A 19,702-nucleotide genomic window follows, 5' to 3' on the forward strand; every position below is an offset into this window, starting at 1 on the left:
GTGTATGTATACTTGCGGGTACACCAATTCTTGGAGTTTGGTAAATAAATTTGATGAATTTGAGGTGTTGGTCAAAACATCAAAGGCAGATATTGTCAGAATATCAGAGACATGGTGTCTCACAGATATATGGAACGCAGAATTGGAATTTGGGGAGTGCAATGTGTACAGGAAGGATAGACAGGATGGGAAGAGAGGAGGCGGCTGCCCATGATCAGATAACTTGAGAGTGAATGAGATAATGTTTTAAAATGGAAAAATTTGTGTGGAAAATAAGGTAGTATATTTTGAATGCATTTAGAACAAGGCTGAAAATTCACTCTCTAATTGTCTCCAATAACTTACCCATGGATTTCTGGAGCCTTGCCTTTATCCAAAGCAGTAACTTGCCTTTAATGCACCACTGCTCAAATTTGTACAGCAGTCTTTTATATGCAACAGTGCAAATGCTTTTTTGAAATCTAAGTATATGATGTCTAAATTATTTTTCGTGTCTCATTCCTTTGTTACTGCATCATAGTATCCAATCAGATTGATCAGAAAAGACCACCTCATAACAAATTTGAGCTGTCGCCACATTCCTGTCTAGATGGTATTGCATTAGTAGTAGTAGTAATGGTAAATGATGCAAAAAAGCAAGCTTATATAGCATCAGCCAAAAAAAAAAAAAAAAATTTCACCCATCGGTGCCCTCCAAGAATTTGTCTAGTTCTTCCTTGAATTTATTCAACCTATCCACTTTTACAATAACAGATGGAAGCCTATTCCAACAATCAACCATCCACTGGCTGAGGGCAAACTTCCACATATCTATCCAGCGACCATCCTTCCTCAACTTGAATTTAGGTTCCCTCATCTGTGTAGTCACAGAAAGAGGAAGAATGCCATTCACATTCAGCTTACTCCATCCATTCAAAGCTTTAAACACCTCAATCAGATCTTCTCTCTTGCAGCCCTGAGTGCTAGGTGATAGTGGCCAAGCAATTTTTCTTGAGCAATTTATAGAGCAGTTTTCTAAGTGATTTTGTTCTGTTTTATTTCTAATGCCTTTCTTATTCTCAGTTCATTGTAAGTGGTTCTGTTTTTAACTTTGAGTAAGAACGCAGAAAGGAAAATCACCTTTCTTTTCTTATTATATCTATAAATCTTTTAACTAACAAACTAACTTCTCCAGCTGCTTGGTCACTAGGTGGCACCACTCCTGCCTCCATGTGGGGGGAAAGTTATCCTCTAGGGCAAAAAGGAGCAACCATGGATATAAATGGCTATCCACCTCTAGAGCCTTCAGGCTCAAGACCAGACACATCCACTGATAATGACTTGAACCAACCCAAAAGGCTTTGAAGGGTAGCCATGACACACTGTGCCATGACTTGCCAAACTTTCTGGTGATACATGCCCTATCCACCCACCCTGTAGACAAGTTATTACCAGTTTTAATTCAAAGATATTGGAATCTATTGCTGGATTTTCAAAAATGGTAAAACGACTGCAATCAGAAGACCTGATCAAAACAGCTTCCTCAAAACATTCTGAATGGCAGCTAAAAACAATGACATTTGGTGGGCTGCCAGTGTCTATTACTCCTCACAATACCTTAAATTCATCTAAAGTGTTATCACAGAGTGGGACCTACTTACAGTCTCTAAGGAAGAATTAGTTCAAGAACTTAGCAGTCAAAAAATAATCAGCCAATAATGACCAAAAAAAGATGGAAATCTCATTCCTACTAGACCCATCATTTTAATATATAGCACTCCATAAGTGCCATCCACAGTAAAAGCTGACTATTTAAACTACCGAATTTGCCCTTGCATCCCAAACCCTATTCGCTGTTTTAAATGCCAGAAATATGGCTATCCTCAGCAGGCATGCAGAGGGAATGCCATTTGTCCAATTTGTGGATCAAAAGACCATACACAAGCAAATTATTCAGCCTCAACTCCTGTTTTCCCCAACTGCAAAGAAAGCTACCCTGCTTTTTCTAAATCATGTGGAAAACTGGGAAAAAAATCTAAAATTACAAAATTGAACATAAAGTCACATATCCTGAGGCACACAGACAAGTTATGTTGACCATGCTTAGTCGATCCTATGCATCTCACACCCAGAGCTATTCGTCAACTGCAGTTCAAACAGGTGTGTCAATTCCACCTGATACCTCTCTAGCCAAATGGGTTAAAGCAACTCTATCAACTCCTAAAACTAAAACCAATGAAGCCACTAACACTCCAAATAGCAACCCAACTGATTTTCCAGCAGTCTCGAATGATACTGAAAAATCGAAAACTGCTAAAGACTATAAGAAAATCAAAGCACTCACCAACAGTATGGAAGTGGATGTACATCCAGATTACGAGGAACCCATCCTTGAACTTCATGCCAATGACACAGTGGATGCTGGATGTTCCATATTCCCAAAAAAAAGACTGGAAAAAATGTCCCGCATACAGAAAACAGCCAGATGAATCATCCTCAACTAAACAGAAAGAAAGCACAACATCATACAATGGAATGGCAGAGAACTAAGCAGCCATTTGGATGACTTAAAATGATTTTCTCACTTAATTTAATCCCATAGTATGCCTATAGAAATATTCTTGTCACACTGCAAGTCTCACCAAAATTTTCAAATTGTCATGTACAGGCAAGATAGGAGATTAGAATCCTCCTGCATGTGGAAGAGTAGCTATTCTTATTAATTCTAATATTCCATCGAGCTCCATCCAATTACAAACCACTGTAGAAGCTGTGGCAGCTCATATTGCAACTGGTAATTCAGCTACCCTTGTTTCTATTTACATTCCACTATCTGTGCCATTTCCCCATTCAGAACTGGACAACCTCCTTACACAACTCCCAACACCAATTTGCCTTTTTGTTAACTGTAATGGCCACCATTCATTGTGGGATCCACTACAATGGATGCAAGAGGCAAATTCGTTTAAGAATTTTTGAACAGTAATGATCTTAATTTACTAAACTCTGGATCTCTCACATATATCCACCTATCTACAGGATCTACTTCTGTAATTGACTTGTCAATTTGTTCACCATCCATCTTTCCAATCATGACATGGTGGGTGTTAACCAATGTTAACCAATCCCTTTAATAGTGATCATTTTCCAATTATTTGCTCATTACAAACAGGGATAACTCCAAATTCTGATCAAAGATCCACTAGGAAGTTTAAAAAGGGCAACTGGGAAGGCTGTTCTGCCCATATATGTCTAAATAGACGTTATGTTCAAAATCACCCTTTGATGATATAACTTGATACATAACCAATCCGATTCTGACTGCAGCTGATGCTGCTATTCCAAAATCCAAGAGACATATCGCATTCACCAAAATTACTGGTGGAATACAGATTGCTTTCATACCAAACAGGAGAAAAACTGCTTGGGATAATTTCCAAAAGTATCCTGCCACTAGCAACCTCATTGCTTATAAAAGACTCAAGGCTCAAACAAGACAAATTAGATGGAAAGCAAAATGTGATTTGTGGATTGCTTTTGCCTTGACCATCACAAAAGACACCAACACATGGCTCATCTGGAAAAGGATACAGGCCCTAAATGGCAAATTTGTTGAGCTGCCCTCTCCAATACTTTATTGGAAAGGGAAAGACATGTTTCCCACAATGTCTGCATCTGCTTCTTATGTATCCTCCTTCCAGAACATCAAAGCAGATGCAGAACGATATAAAATCTTCTTCACACACCGCTCATTCCCCTTACAATCAATCTTTTACATTAACAGAACTCAAAGAATCATTAAATAGTTCATCCAACAGTGCCACAGGCCCAGATGGTATTCATTACATTATGCTGAAGTAGTTACTTGAAAAGGACTTGCGTACCTTGTTGATTTTCTACAATTGGATCTTCTCTGAAAATACCTACCCTTCTTCCTGGCACCATTCTTTCATTATCAGCATACCAAAACTAGGCAGAGATCTTTCTCTGGTTCAAAATTACAGGCCCATATTTCTCACGAGCTGCTTGGGTAAAATTTTCAAAAGAATGGTTCATACAAGGCTCACTTGGATCCTTGAGTCACAGAATCTCCTGCAAGATCATCAGTATGGCTTTTGGAAAAATCAGGTCAACCCTAGACGTACTCATCAAAGCTAAATCTCATATCCACAATACCTTTGTCAGGAAACATCTAGTTATGGTCATCTTAGACCTTGAAAAGGCATTTGACACTACATGGTGTCATGGTATTATTATGGACCTTTCCCATCTGGGGCTTAGGGACTATTTGCCAGAAATAATTCAGAATTTCCAGCAGCTATGTTCTTTTCAGGTCCAATATAAAAACATATTCTCAGCATCTCACATTCAGAAAGGAATCCCGCAGGGATCGATACTTAGGTCAACACTTTTTGCAATCTGAGTTAGCAGCATGACACAGGATATCCCAAAAACTGTTCAAACTTATATGTATGCAGACGACCTTACCACATCCTGTCAGTCTCAAAATATCAATACCATCAAACTTTTTTTTTTTTTTTTTGGCGCATAGGCTTCTGTGGCCATAATGCACCTCCCAAGGTTCTTTTTCAGTACTTTGATCCAAGCCCGAAGCGGGAATCGAACCCGCGACCTTTGGGTTGCTAGGCAGGCACGTTACCCACCCGGCTAGCCCGGTCGGCTACCATCAAACGGCAGCTCCAACTTGCCATAACCAAAATAGAATCCTGGACTTTACAGAATGGTTATCGACTATCAGAAAAGAATTGCATTGCCACTCACTTTTGCATGAAACAAATATAGAAGAACTTTTGATGTATTTAAAATATATTAGCCTGTACAGGAGCATTTCATTTGATATCTCTAATAATATTTTGCCTCTAAATAAACCATGAACAGACAATTTGGTTCGCCCTTATGTTGTTACACCCAATACCAACAACATCGCTGCAGGCACCTGCTCTTAAGACAGTGCAGTTTGCAAAACTGGAGCCTTTCTAGATAAGAGCACCCTTTTGTTCCCTTCACCAATCTGGTTGCTATTCTCTGCACCAGCAGGTAGTAGTAGTAATAGAGGCATGTGATGCAAGAAAGCAAGAGTATGAGCTTAAATAGTGTCAGCCAAAAAAAAAAAAAAAATTTCAACCATTCCCTCTAAAAGTTTGTCCAGTTCCTCCTTGAATTTATTTAAGCTATCAACTTCCACAACAACAGATGAAAGTTTGTTCCAGCCATTAACCACCCACTAGCTAAAGGCAAATTTCTGCACATCTATTCTACAACTATTCTACATCTATTCTACAACTGTCTTTCCTCAGTTTGAATTTATGCCCCCCTCAGGTAAATAATCTGAGCAAGCGGAAGGATCCCATCAGAGTTCAGTGTGCTCATATTACGCATTCTTAGCGTTTTTTCACCAACCTTTCATGAAATAAAATAAAATAAAACAACAAATTCCCGATAACTATATTTACAATAACCTGTATTTACAAAATTAATATATACGTATTACAATATTAAAAGTATTAAAACACAAGATTAAAATGCATTAAAATATACTAAGTTAAAAGCGATAAAATTCCGTAGCTTTCAAAGGCTCCAGCCTTCTTCTTCAGCAGTATTCTCTATTATTCAGTACACCTTTAAATATCAGCAGGGTAATGGTAGACATCACATGTTTTCATTCTTACGTGTTCCGCTCTCTTGCATTGTGGAACCAGAAGTGGCTCGAACGGAAGTCGTACGGAACCGTTCATCCTTTTTAGGATAATAGTCTCTAAAAGGGGGTGAATCCGTACACCCCTATCCCTATTAATGTTAGTTGTAGAACTGATCCGCAAACTCTCGAGCCACTTACGGTCCCAAAACCTATGCGCCCGATCGGTGATAGTGGCATCGTCTGGGGAGATCTGGTGTTGCTTCTCCCAAAAATGCTCGGCCACGGCGGACTTGCCATGGCCGAGTGCTCAACCTGTTCAGGGTCTTATACACCTCAATCAGATCACCTCCCAGGTGCCTACTCTCCAGCCACTGTAATTTGCAGAACTTAAGCCTTTCTTGCTAAGAGGGCCCCTTCTTTCCCCTCACCAATCTTGTTGCCCTACTCTGTACATGCTCAAGCAACTCTACATCCTTCCTAAAATGAGGCCTCCAGACCTGTATGCAGAACTCAAGGTGTGGCCTGACCATTGCCTTATGCAAAGGGATAATCACCTCCTTTTCCCTGCTAGCAAAATTCCTGTATATCATTGACAATACCAATGATCTGCTCTGGCAGTCTGTCTGCATTGCCCAGAAAACTTCATATTTGACTGCACAATCACTCCCAGATCTTTTTCATTTTCTACCATCCTAAGTATAGTACCACACCATTGATACATTCCTGTGGGGTTACTTCTACCCATATGCAGTACTTTGCATTTGTCAATGTTAAACTTCAGTTGCCACTTCTCAGCCCATCTGCCCAACTTTTGCAGATCCTGTTGCAGTAGCACACTGCCATTACTGAAATTAACAACCCTGCCAAACTTTGTATCATCTGCAAACTTCAACGCTAAGCTTGATATACCTTCATCAATATCATTGATAAATATACAAAACAACAGTTTGTTGTTTTTGTTTGTTTGTTTGTTTGTTTTTTGGTTTTTAGGAGCATTAGCAAAAAGGCCATATTGCTCCGGGATGTGCGGTGGTCATTTCCTGACCTTTCCGCATCCTCCATATTTGGTGGTGACGGGCTCGAACCCCGGTCTAATCAAGAAGCGTGTACTATGCACTGCTGCTCCTTCCCACCTGGCTACGGAGGCGCCATACAAAACAACAGTGGGCCCAACACCAAACCATGTGGGACTCTGCTAATGACATTAGTCCATGAAGAGCAGCATCCATTGATTACCACTCTCTGTCTTCTCCCACTCACCACCCTTTTATCTATTGTAGCAACTTACCCTAAATACCATACTGCTCCAATTTTCTTTATGTCCTCAACATACTGAAATGTGCAACAGTGTCAAAAGCTTTCCTGAAATCCAAGTATATGATATCAAAATTATTTTTTGCATACAGTTCCTTTGTAACCACGCTTGTCAGACAAAGCTTTCCCTTAACAGTGTTTTGAGGTCAATATCCTTACTAAAGTGAGGCCTCCAGATCTGTATACAAATCTGAAGATGCAGCCCAAACATGACCTTATACAAAGGGATAATCACCTCCTTATCCTACTAACAAAGTTTTTGTATATCATTGATAAAACCTCATGAGCTGTCCTAGCACATGTCTGCACTGCTCAGAGAATTTCATGTCTGAATGAACAATTACCTCAGGTCTTTTTTATTCTCTACTACCCCGAGTGTAGTACCACACAGGTAATAAATTACTCTGGGGTACTGTTACCCATGTGCAGTTCCTTGCATTTGTTAATGTTAAACTTCAACTACCATTTCTCAGCCCACTGACCCAATTTTCCTAGATCTTGTTGCAGTAACTCACCCTGATTACTGCTGTTAACCACCCTGCCAACCTTTGTATCATCTGCAAACTTAGACATTAAGCTTGATATACCTTCATCAATATTATTGACAAATATTGAAAACAACAATGGACCTAACACTGAACACTGGGTAACTCCACTAATAACATGAGTCCACGAAGAGCAATGCCCACTGAAAACCATTCTCTGTCTTCTTCCACTTAACCATCCCTGTATCCATAGTGGTAACTTGCCCTTAATGCCACATTGTTCCAGTTTATACAGCAGTCTTTTATATGCAACAGTATCAAATGCTTTCATGAAACAATCAAAAATTATATTTTGTATTCAGTTCCTTAGTCACTGCATCATAGTAACCTAGCAGTTTGGTTAGACAAGACTGCCCCTTGACAAATCCATGCTGTGATTGCAGTATAATTGCATGCCTATCCAAATAGTCCTGAATTGCTTCTTGAACCACTGATTCCATTCTTTTCCCTGCAACAGTCATTAAGCTAACAGGTCTGTAATTACCCATGTCACCTTTTGATCCCCCCATTATGAATTGGCGCCTCCGTAGCCAGGTGGGAAGGAGCAGCAGTGCGTAGCACATGCTTCTTGATTAGACCGGGGTTCGAGCCCGTCACCACCAAATACGGAGGATGCGGAAAAGGTCAGGGAATGACCACCGCATATTCCTGGAGCAATATGGCCTTAGTTGCTAATGCTCCTAAAAATCAAAAAAAAAAAAAAAAAAAAACCATTATGAATTATATTCACGCATCTCCAGTCCTAAGGAACCTTTCCTGAATCTAAGGATGCAAAGGGTTTGCTTACCTCCTTTGTTGCCTCCCTTAATAATTGGATAGATTCCATCTGCCCCAGGTGCCTTTTTTATATCCATCCTCAACAATTTCTCCTCCACTTTCCTTTCAGTTATTGCAAAGTCATTTTGCTCCTCATTAGAAATTGATAAACTTCTGGCATACCCTTCCTTAAAGAATTCCCCATGTGAATATAGAGGCAAAATACGTATTCAATTTGTGCGCAACCTGAGAAAGGTCATCAACATTTAACTCATACTCATCGTGGTCTAATATGATCCAACCCCATCCTGCTACTGTTAATATAAGCATAGAAGTCGTTGCCATTTTTCTTTGCATTCTTTGCAAGAGACTTCTCATAATCGGCCTTAACTTGCCTAATCTCCTTTGTGATTTGTTTACAGACTAATTTATATCTACAACAGGCTTCTGTATCACCTGATAATTTATATGCATCCAATGCACTTTTCTTCTCTTCCATTTAGGTCTAAACCTGGAACAGTATTTCTTTGTTGGTATGAAAAGCCTAGTAGCTTCTTTGGTTACTTCCCTGAATACTCCCCATTTTCAATTTGCTGTTGGTAACATCATCAGTTGGTCCCAGTGCACAGTATTTAAAAACTGTCTGAGACTCCTGTATCACCCTTACCAGAGCAAAAGCCTTTCCCTTTACTCTTGACAGTAGTTATGTCTTTAATCAAATTCCAAATGAGTACACTGTGATTGCTGCCACCCAGTTGGTCTTTTACCTGCTGATTCTTAATGCATGAGGAATCACTGCTGATAACCAGATCAAGAGTATTGCTTCCTCTTGTTGCCTCTCTGACATGCTGCTGTAGAAAACAGTCATCCAAGAAATCCATACTAGTCTTTCTAGTGTGAGTGACCAACCCACAAATTCCAGTTAACGTCTGGAAAGTTAAAATCTCTCATTATGGGACATTATGATTTGTTGACCCATTCTATTTCTCTGTATAGCTGTTTGGTATACAGGTGACCCCCGCTTAACGCTGATAATTCGTTCTGTAAAAACAGAGCGCTAAGTGAATCCGCGCTCAGCAAGCGCCGCATTCCCATAAGGTAACATATGTATTTGTGAGTTGCGGTCGGTGCCATAGGATATTTCCTAATCAATAATAAACGGTAGTGAAAAGATGCACAAATTTAGGTCAAAATATTTAATATTCAAATATTTGTACATATAAAATATTCTGCATTACATACGTATATAATTATGTGGTAACAACTTACGTATCAAAATTAAACTTAAAATTCCAATTAAAATCATGAATTTAATTGATCTAAATTGATTTAATTTAATTGATGAATTTAATCATGAAAAATGTGTCGATTTTGGGTTGAACTTTGGCCCTCTTCTGCATTGGATATTATCTTCAATAAAATTAGTTAAAGTCTTTCCATTTCAATCCTAATAGCCAGCCTAGCCCTAGTTGCTTGCAGTGGAACTGCTATCTTTCCTGCTGCTAAAATTAATTCTTTATTTTTTTTTATAATTGTTCTTACAGTTAAACTTACAAGTCCTAAATTATGGCACACACGTCTTTAACCGGAATCGATTCGCTTCAAAATGTCTAATTTAATTTTCAAATTCAGTCTTTTTCTTACATTTATATTCTTCGTACTGCGTCAGACGTTGCTTTTTCATTCTTATCGGCCATTATTAACTCTTCGAAAATGTAACTGCATTGGTTGCATTAATTATGATACAATGTTCAAGTAAACTGTCCATTTTGCACAATGTCTAATACGGTACTGAGTGATTGACTAGACTTCGGATAAATGCATATAACGCAAATATTACAAGTAATATACTTGATCATTTTTTAAAATGTTGATCTCGGAACTACGTAACAAGTCACTGTACTGCAATTAAATTAGCGTGCGAGAAAATTTCTCAAGTCGGCATGGGAAACATTTTAATTCTGTTTTGCTATTCATTTTCAAGCTATCGACTCCATTAAATGAAACAATTTTGTTAAATATGCCAAAAATGCAATCTGTAAAAGAGTGTTATAGTGATCTGTGACAGTGTTATAGTCAGATACAGATTATAATATAAGAACAGCGTTATAGCGAACCACGTTATAATGGGGGCCTGCTGTACTCATCACTGTCATTAGGCTATAACACTCTCCTACTTTCAATTTTGTTTTTCCAGCTCTTATATCACACCAGACTGACTCACCATTGCACTCATTCCCCAAGTGAACTGGATACACTGCCTTAGATTTAATATTCTTCTGAACTAAGAACATAACTCCTCCACCTCACCTGTACTGTTTGTTCTTCCTGTATACATTGTATTCCCCATATTCAAATTCGCATCACTTTGTGTCTGAGTGACACCATGTTTCCATAATTCCTAAAATTTCTGCATTTGATGACTTAATCAGTACTTCAAATTCATCAAATTTATTCACAATGCTCCTAGCATTAGTGTACAGGCAATACATATGCATGTGTTCTTTAAGTTACCCTTACGCAGTGCATGTATTCATTTGTTCCATGATGGCCCACAGCAAGATCCGAAAGCCCAGACACTTTGTTTTCTAGGCTGCTGCATGTACCATTAGTAGCAGTGGAAGAATCACTTTCACCTCTGCCTACTGCTTTAATTAAACTATTAGTCTGTGTATCTCCCTGTGTATTATTTCCTTAACCAGTGGCTCCATTATTTTTCCTGGAACAGAAGTCAAGCTAACAAGGCAGTGATTACTTATGTCACCCTGTAATCCCTCTTTGTGAATTGGGGGATACATTAATACATCTCCAGTCCATAGGGACCTTCTCTGAATCCAAAGATGCTCTCATCATCATTGGTAAACATTTGCTTACTTCTTTTGCTTCTTTTATTTATATTTGTAACTATTTGCACTACCTTTTAGATGTAAATGCAAATAAGTTTGGTTGTTAATACTTAATAATCATTGAAATGTGCTTCTCCAAGGCTTCTTAACCTGGTATACCTCTCTAAAATCCAGAAAAGTTTTAAAATCAGGCACCCCTCAATCCCTGAGGGTGCTGGGTTTTAAGGAGATTTCTGTATTATATTAATACTGAATATTCTGAATTCCTAATTAAGTGATATAGAAAGAGAATACTGTCTTGTGCTTTCTAGTTATAACTTTTGTAGTCTTCTCTAGTACTATCTTCTCTACAATTGATTCTATAAAATGCACTTTAAATATTTTTTTCCTTATTTCTCATTTTCTCTAGCAGGGCCAGTAACATATGAAAAATATTGTTCTGATGCATATTTGATTACCAATTTGAAAAAATTGCCATTAGCAACATTTAATGAGTCAGGTAATTAGTAAAATTTGATAAAAAAAAAAGAAATATAATAGATAAATGGTAAAAAGTTTAAAGTAGGAAGATTATTTAGTTGCTTAGATAAAATTTTAAATATCAAATCTTGGTTCTTATTAAATATTACAATGGTGATTATCTCTTTTAGTATAATGTTAGATGATTTCTGTGTGTTTTCTTATGCTGATTATGAAATAAATATACCAAAGTCTTTCTTCACATACTACTTTTTTTTTTTTTTTCTTTTAATCATATTTATAATTTATTTGAAAAATCCATCAAAATGACTGACATTATGGAACCCCTCCAGGACTGAAGCCTTTGGTTGAAAGAATGTTATAGAATGTGTAGCACGCTCAGCAAGCTTGTGCCACTCTCTTACATGCTGCTGTAACAGTTGACTGTGTGAATTTTGTGCTGATTTAATTCATATGGCAAAATAACATATTTTTATGTTTATATGTTTCAAAATTTCATCAGTATATCTTAAAAATGTAAAGGTTCTTAAAAGGTGTCTGTCATTTATTAGTGTCAGTTGCCATCCTAATGTTATGAAGGGGGGGGGGGGGAATGATCGTATTGCTGATTCTGTTTGACAACAATATATTGAGTTTCTTCAACTGTGTATCATAGCAGTGAGACCAATACAATATTTCAGCAACGATTCATACTCATCTACTTCATCCATAAAGCTAACGCTTCTAATAGCTGTTTTTGAAAATGTTTTCTTTGATTTCTCCCTGAAAATTCAAGAAATCTCTGTTAATTATCACACAATTAGGAAAAATTGATGATTAAGTCAAACCTAATTATATGCACATGTTGAGTGGCATCTATCTTGTACAGTTATTGATAGAAAGCTAGCTTTACTTCTTTCATCCTACCAGTAACACTCTGGAATAGTGACATTTATGTGTTGTCTGGAATCATTGTTGACATGCACTTCACATTTCATGCAAGAAGTCCTCCTGTTATTGACAGGCTGGCATCTAATTGCATGCATTCATTGAAGCATGCAGTTTGTCAATTTGTATTTCAATAGCCAATGGGCTTAAGGGAGTTTTAATTTCAAAAATTAATTAAAAATATGTGTTTAATATAAAAAATGTATTTTTCACAGTTGTGTTCAGAAAAATTTTAAAGTAAAGGTGGCATCAAAAAAAAGTGAAAAAACGATTTTGAATTATTTTTTGCTGACTTTTTTCAAATTCCCAGATGAGAAATCCCTCCATAGGAATATCCATATTTACTGTCAATTATGAAGCCTGTGCTTCCTAATGACAATCTACCAGTACCTAAGCCACTGAAAGCATTAATTTTGGATGATGATGAAGAAGAAATCTGACATTTATCTTAAAGAGTCCCTTACTTTTCAAAAATCCTACAGAACCAGAAGTTCAGCCATTGAATAAATAATATCCAACTTAAATTACTTTAAAAATTCAGGTTCCTAGGTTTTTCTAGCACCAGAATAATTTTCCATCAACTTCGTGTAAAAATTAAAAGTCCAAATGAATTTAGGACAAAGACATTATGTTTAAATTAAAATCCATAAAATGTTATTGTACAGGTAGCATTTAGCAGACTAAGCTTACTCATTGCATTGATCTCATATTGAGGCGGCACCTCACCATACATTCTCAGTATTGCACTATGCACTTTACATAGAAAGCTATGTAATATCTTTTTATTTAAAAACATATGCCTTTTCTCCGAAAAATAGGGCCAAAACTGCAGTTTGTGAAGAGGCATTCACTTTAAATAAATAATTTTGTACTTCTCTGTTAGAGTGGTTCTTTCTATTTAAAGTTCTAGTGCAATACTAAGCAACTTATGGCAGAAATGCTTCTGCAATATGAGATTGATGTACTTGGTAGCAAACTTAATTTGCTCAGTGTTGTGCACAAACTGAAGCTGTGCCCCTTTCCTAATATCTTAGAGATTATGCTTAATTTTTATTTATTTATTTTTATTATTATTTTTTTTTATCCATGAGTGTGGTGGCACTTTTCAGCAAACATGAATATATGTTCCATTCTTTATATATGAACTAATGGAGGCTCTTGGTCAAGAATGCACCACAAATGAGTGGTAACTGTTGATTCAGTAAAGTTGAGTTTGAAAGCTGCTATGTGATAGTAATATTTATCCATCTGTTCCAATTGTGCATTCTGTTCATACGAGAGAACTGTATGAGAATATTCAGCTTCTTTTAAGGAATGTTGACTGAATATATGTGGCATATTTGCAGTGACCAAAAAAAAGAAGGTATCATTCAGTATTCTGGGCTATTTTAGCTAGAACGGGTGTTTCTCATTGCAGTGGAAAGCAACATTGATCTCCCTCCCCCAACACACACACACACACACACACACACACACACACACACACACACACACACACACACACACACACACACACACACACACACACGTTTCCTAGTCTGGTTTCACAGTTGAATTTCCTAATTTAGCAGTCCAGTTTACAGTACAACTGCCCCATGCTATGTGAAAACATAATTAAAGCTTGGACAGTTAGTTGCTAACCAGAAGTTGTATCATCATTTCCTTAGGAGTCAGTCATGTGTCTCTGCATTTACTGAGAAAATGGAGCCGTCTGTTGGTGAATTTGTAAAATCATACTCTTCCCTACCCTGGGTTATTAGTACTAATATCTATCTTTTTTTAATGGTGCAAGAAAGCTTGCATCATTAAAAGAGAGAGAGAGAGAGAGAGAGAGAGAGAGAGAGAGAGAGAGAGAGAGAGAGAAAATAGTAACCAGTATCACCATTGCTTACCCATTTAAGTAAGCAAACCCTTAGCAATAATTTTGAGAGCTTACTTGGACTCAGGGGAGATACCCATGGACTGGGGAAGTGCAAATGTGACCCCAATCCACAGAAGAGGATCAAAGGGAGACACAGGTAATTACGAACCTGTTAGTTTAACTTCTGTTCCAGGGAAATTAATGGAGACACTCATTAAGGAAGCATTGCAGGATCATCTAGACAAGACTTCAGTTGTAGCTCGCACACAGAATGGGTTTGTTAAGGGGAAGTCTTGTCTGACCAATTTGATTGGATACTATGATGTAGTCACTAAGGAACTGGATGCAAAGAATAATTTTGATATCATATATTTGGATCTTAGAAAGGCTTTTGATACTGTTGCACATGGAAGACTGCTGCACAAATTGGAGCAGTGTGGCATTGGGGGCAAATTGCTGCTATGGATAAAGGGATGGTTGAGTGGGAGAAGACAGAGAGTGGTAATCAATGGACACTGCTCTTCGTGAACTAATGTTATTAGTGGAGTCCCTCAGGGTTCAGTGTTGGGTCCATTGTTGTTTTCTGTATTTATAAATGATATTGATGATGGTATATCTGGCTTAATGTCCAAGTTTGCAGACAATACGAAGGTTGGCAGGGTTGTAAGGACACTAATGACAGTACACTGCTGCAACAGGATCTAGAAAAGTTGAGCAGATGGAGTTGAGAGGTGGCAAATGAAGTTTAACATTGACAAATGTAAAGTACTACATATGGGAAGCAGTAACCCCAGAGTAACGTATCAACTCTGTGGTACTACACTGGCAGTGGTAGAGAATGAAAAGGACCTGGGGTTAATTGTGCAGGCAGATATAAAGTTCTCTGAGCAGTGCAGACAGGCTGCAAAAGTAGCTCATGGTGTCTTGTCAATGATATAAAGGAATTTTTCTAGCAGGGATAAGTATGTGATTATCCCCTTGTATAAGGCAATGGTCAGGTCACACCTTAAGTACTGTATACAGGTCTGAAGACCTCATTTTAAGAAGGATGTAGAGCTGCTGGGATCAAGAGCAACAAGGGCAACGAGAAGGGCAACAAGATTAGTGAATGGAATGAAGAGTTGCTCTTATGAAGAAAGGCTTTAGTTTTGCAGATTACAGTGTTTGGAGACTAGGCACCTGCGAAGTGATCTGATTGAGGTGTATAAAGCCTTGAATGGTTTGAGCATGCTGAATGCTGATGAGATTCTTCCTCTTGCTCAGAATAATCACCTGAGAGGGCATAAATTCAAATTGAGGAAGGACATTTTTAGGATAGATGTTTGGAAGTTTGCGTTTAGCCAGTGGGTAGTTGATTAGTGGAACAGACTTTCATCTTTTGTTGTGGAATTTGATAGCCTAAATAAATTTAAGGCTGAGCTGGACAGGTATTTGGAACGAATGGAGGGGTGAAATGGGAACAGGTGTTTTTTTTTTTTTTTTTTTTTGCTGATGCTGCATAAGCTTTCTTTCTTGCATCGTATGTCTCTACTAATGCTAATGCTAAGTGCAGATGGACAGCTCATGGAATTTTGTCAATGATATACATAAATTTTGCCAAACCTGTTAAGAAAGTAATCATTCTGCTGTATAAGGCAATGGTTAGGCCATCTCTTGCATACTGTGCACAGGTGTGGAAGGCGCCTCCGTAGCCAGGTGGGCAGGAGCGGCAGTGCGTACCACACGCTTCTTGATTAGACCGGGGTTCGAGCCCATGACCACCAAATATGGAGGATGCGGAAAGGTCAGGGAATGACCACCGCATATCCCCGAAGCAATATGGCCTTAGTTGCTAATGCTCCTAAAAACCAAAAAAAAAACAGGTGTGGAAGCCTCATTTTAGGAAGGATGTGGGTCTGCTGGTACCAATGTAGAGAAGAGAAATGAGATTAGTGATAGAGAACAAAAGGTACTCTTACCATGAAAGATTTTATTTTGCAGATTGCAACACTTGGAATTAGATGTCCTTTCAGACAGCTGATTTAGGTGTTTAAGGCTTTGAGTGGAGAGTAAGCTACTGTAAATATTTATGGTATCCTTTCTCTTGCTGAGACAGCACACACACACAAACAAGCTGCATAAATTTAAATTGAGCCAGGATGTTTGCAGGATAGATGCACTTAGACAAATTATTAGAAAGCAATGGACAAGTGATATAAGAAATGTTTTGTTTTGGATGATGTATATTCTTGCTTCTTTGCATTAGTCATCATTGTCACTACTAATATTATAGGACCATGCTGGAGAAATGCCATGGGTTGGTCACCTTGTGTATGCATCGGCAATTCAGCCCTGACATGATAGGATTGATTATATGCTGGATTAATTTAAGACATAAGAGACTGCAAGACTTTGGAGGGGAGCGGTTTTATCAGCATTGCCTGCACTTGTAGGTAGAAGGAGCTTGTTTTGTAGGGTTGGAATACATTTGAACAAAGATAGCACAAGGGTCTTAAGGGTCTTTGCCAACATCATTGAGGTGGATATAAAGTTTCAGGGAAGCTGCTAGTGATGGAAGCAGAAGTAATACACATGTTTATTTGATGATACAAATCAAAATAATGTATGCACACACCTCAAGTTCTTGTGTGAAGCCTCAAAAGGGAAAGAGCTTTCTGATAATAGAAAGATGCAGTGATGGCAGCGATACTGTAAATAAATGGGAAACTAAAAATGAAAGTAATATTCCTGGGGAAAGTACTGCCATTAACAACTACATGGGATGAGGATAAATGGGCCTGCTGTATGGAATCCATAGGATTATAAATAATTAGGTATATAACCAGTAAAATTAAATATCTTTAATCACAAATAGATATCTGTAGCTTTCAAGACTAAACATGCCTCTTTGTCAACAGAAAATGGAAACTTTAGATATAAAATTATTCTAACGGACACAGTTGTGCGTGCAAGGACAAGAGGTAGGTCATTCAATCATTAAACTGGTGTTCATTGTTGCTGCATGGACGTGTGTAGTTTCTCCAGCGCTTGTCTAGACATAAAACGGTTGCCTCTAAGATGGGGTGTAGTCTCATTCCTTTGCAGCAGTTCATGGCTCCCAAATTACACAATATATTGAGTGACTCTAACCAGAGGCGGTGGCGAAAGTGTCGGAAGTGGTCGATTACTTCATAGTCCTGCTTGGGATAGGGGTCGTGGTGGGTTGACCAGAAGTGTTCCGCGATTGTGGACTGCTCGGTCTCAGCAAGGCGAATCACTCTGTCGTGTTCTGCAAGGCGGTCTGGAAGACTTCTCGAAGTCTCTCCTATGTAGCAGCTGTCACAGTCTTTGCAGGCTATGCGGTGTATTACACTGCTGCGTAAGAGAGGGGTGACCGGGGTCTTTACATTGGAAACTAGAGATAGTAAGTTTCTACCAGGCAACTGCAGGCATTTTATGCAGTATTCTCGGAGGATTTTTGAGATCTGGCCCGATATGCCTGGATAGTAGGGAATGTAGGTGGTAGGTACATTGTCCTGAGTTGATGGCAGTCTCAGGTGGACTGTGAGCTCCTGTACTTGTAATGAACACTTGTCTAATGTTGGGTAGCCACAATTGATCAAGTCTGTCCTCACTCTATAAATCTCGTTGTGCCTAGCTTCATCTGTGCTAGAATGGCTCCAAGCCCTGGAGAATAGGTGCCTCCGTAGCCAGGTGGGCAGGAGCAGCAGTGCGTAGCACACGCTTCTCGATTAGACCGGGGTTCGAGCCCGAGACCACCAAATGCAGAGGATGCGGAAAGGTCAAGGAATGACCACTGCATATCCCCGGAGCAATATGGCCTTAGTTGCTAATGCTCCTAAAAACCAAATAATAACATAATCCTGGAGAATATAGTGCGGGCAGTGCTGTTGAGATGACTAGGAGCATGGCTGGATCTGTAGTTTGTGAACTATCCACACCACATTGGCTTACAGTATATTGAGGCTTCTAGATGTGGGCCTACGCGTTTTACTAGGACATCTAGGAAGGGGAGAGATCCGTCTACTTCTAACTCTAGCTTCTAACTGGATAAACACGGACAGGGAATTGAGATATTCTAGCAATGTTGTTTCAGAGCCACATGGGATGACAGTGAAGATGTCATCAACATATCTGCACCCTGTTGTAATAGGTACTGGTGGGTTCAGGAATATCTGTTCTTCCATGGCGATGTTGGCCACAACGGAATTAACAGGGGGGGCACCCTTGGTAGTGCCATGTACCTGCTGGTATACGGAATCCTCAAAGGTAAAGACGCTGCCTGACAAGCACAGGTTGAGGGCGGTACAGATGTTGTCAGTGGACAGTGACATTCTGTTTGGAAGGTTTGAGTCATTCTCAAGGAGCCTCTTGGTGCAGTTTATGCCCTGTTAGCATTAGCATTAGTAGAGGCATTTGATGCAAGAAAGCGAGCTTATGCAGCATCAGCCAAAAAAAAAAAAAAAAAAAACCCACTTCCACTTCACACCTCTGTTCGTTCAAAATACCTGTCCAGCTGAGCCTTAAACTTATTTAGGCTATCAACCTCCACTACAAGGGATGGAAGTCTGTTCCACCAACCAACCCGCTGGCTAAAGGCAAATTTCCGCACGTCTATCCTACATCTGTCCTTCCTCAATTTGAATTTATGCCCTCTCAGGTGATTATTCTGAGCTAGAGGAAGAATCCCATCAGCATTGAGCATGCTCAAACCATTCAAGGCTTTATACACCTCTATCAGATCACCTCGCTGGTGCCTAGTCTCCAGACACTGTAATTTCCAAAACTTAAGCCTTTCTTCGTAAGAGCACCCCTTTGTTCCATTCACTAATCTTGTTGCCCTTCTCTGTACTCGTTCCAGCAGCTCTACATCCTTCTTGAAATGAGGCCTCCAGACCTGTATACAGTACTCTAGGTGTGGCCTGACCATTGCCTTATACAAGGGAATAATCACCTCCTTATCCCTGCTGGAAAAATTCCTGTATATCATTGACAATACTCCATGAGCTACTCTTGCAGCCCGTCTGCACTGCTCAGAGAACTTCATATCTGCCTGCACAACCACCCCCAAGTCCCTTTCATTCTCTACCACTGTCAGTGTAGTACCACAGAGTTGATACGTTGCTCTGGGGTTGCTGTTTCCCATGTGTAGTACTTTACATTTGTCAATGTTAAACTTCATTTGCCACCTCTCCGCCCATCTGCTCAACCTTTCCAGATCCTGTTGCAGCAGCATAGTGTCAGTAGTGTCCTTGACAACCCTGCCAACCTTTGTATCGTCTGCAAACTTGGACATTAAGCTTGATATACCATCATCAATATCATTTATAAATAC

General features: G+C 38.9%; 1 protein-coding gene across 3 annotated transcripts in view; it reads left to right on the forward strand.

The window, feature by feature from the left end:
- The window catches only part of Bili (FERM domain-containing protein 8 Bili), a 304,472-nt gene that overhangs the window by 270,518 nt on the left and 14,252 nt on the right, over window positions 1-19,702 (forward strand). For 2 of the 3 annotated variants that reach the window (XM_090375504.1, XM_090375500.1), the window contains one exon: window positions 11,509-11,598. In XM_090375504.1, coding sequence (XP_090231630.1) covers window positions 11,509-11,598 — 90 coding nt within the window. The remainder of the gene's footprint in view (window positions 1-11,508; window positions 11,599-19,702) is intronic. The other variant, XM_090375501.1, reaches the window with a different exon arrangement.

This window comes from Mastigoproctus giganteus, chromosome 6 (assembly GCF_048544385.1).
Source record: "Mastigoproctus giganteus isolate SK-2022 chromosome 6, ASM4854438v1, whole genome shotgun sequence".
NCBI lineage: Eukaryota > Metazoa > Arthropoda > Arachnida > Uropygi > Thelyphonidae > Mastigoproctus > Mastigoproctus giganteus.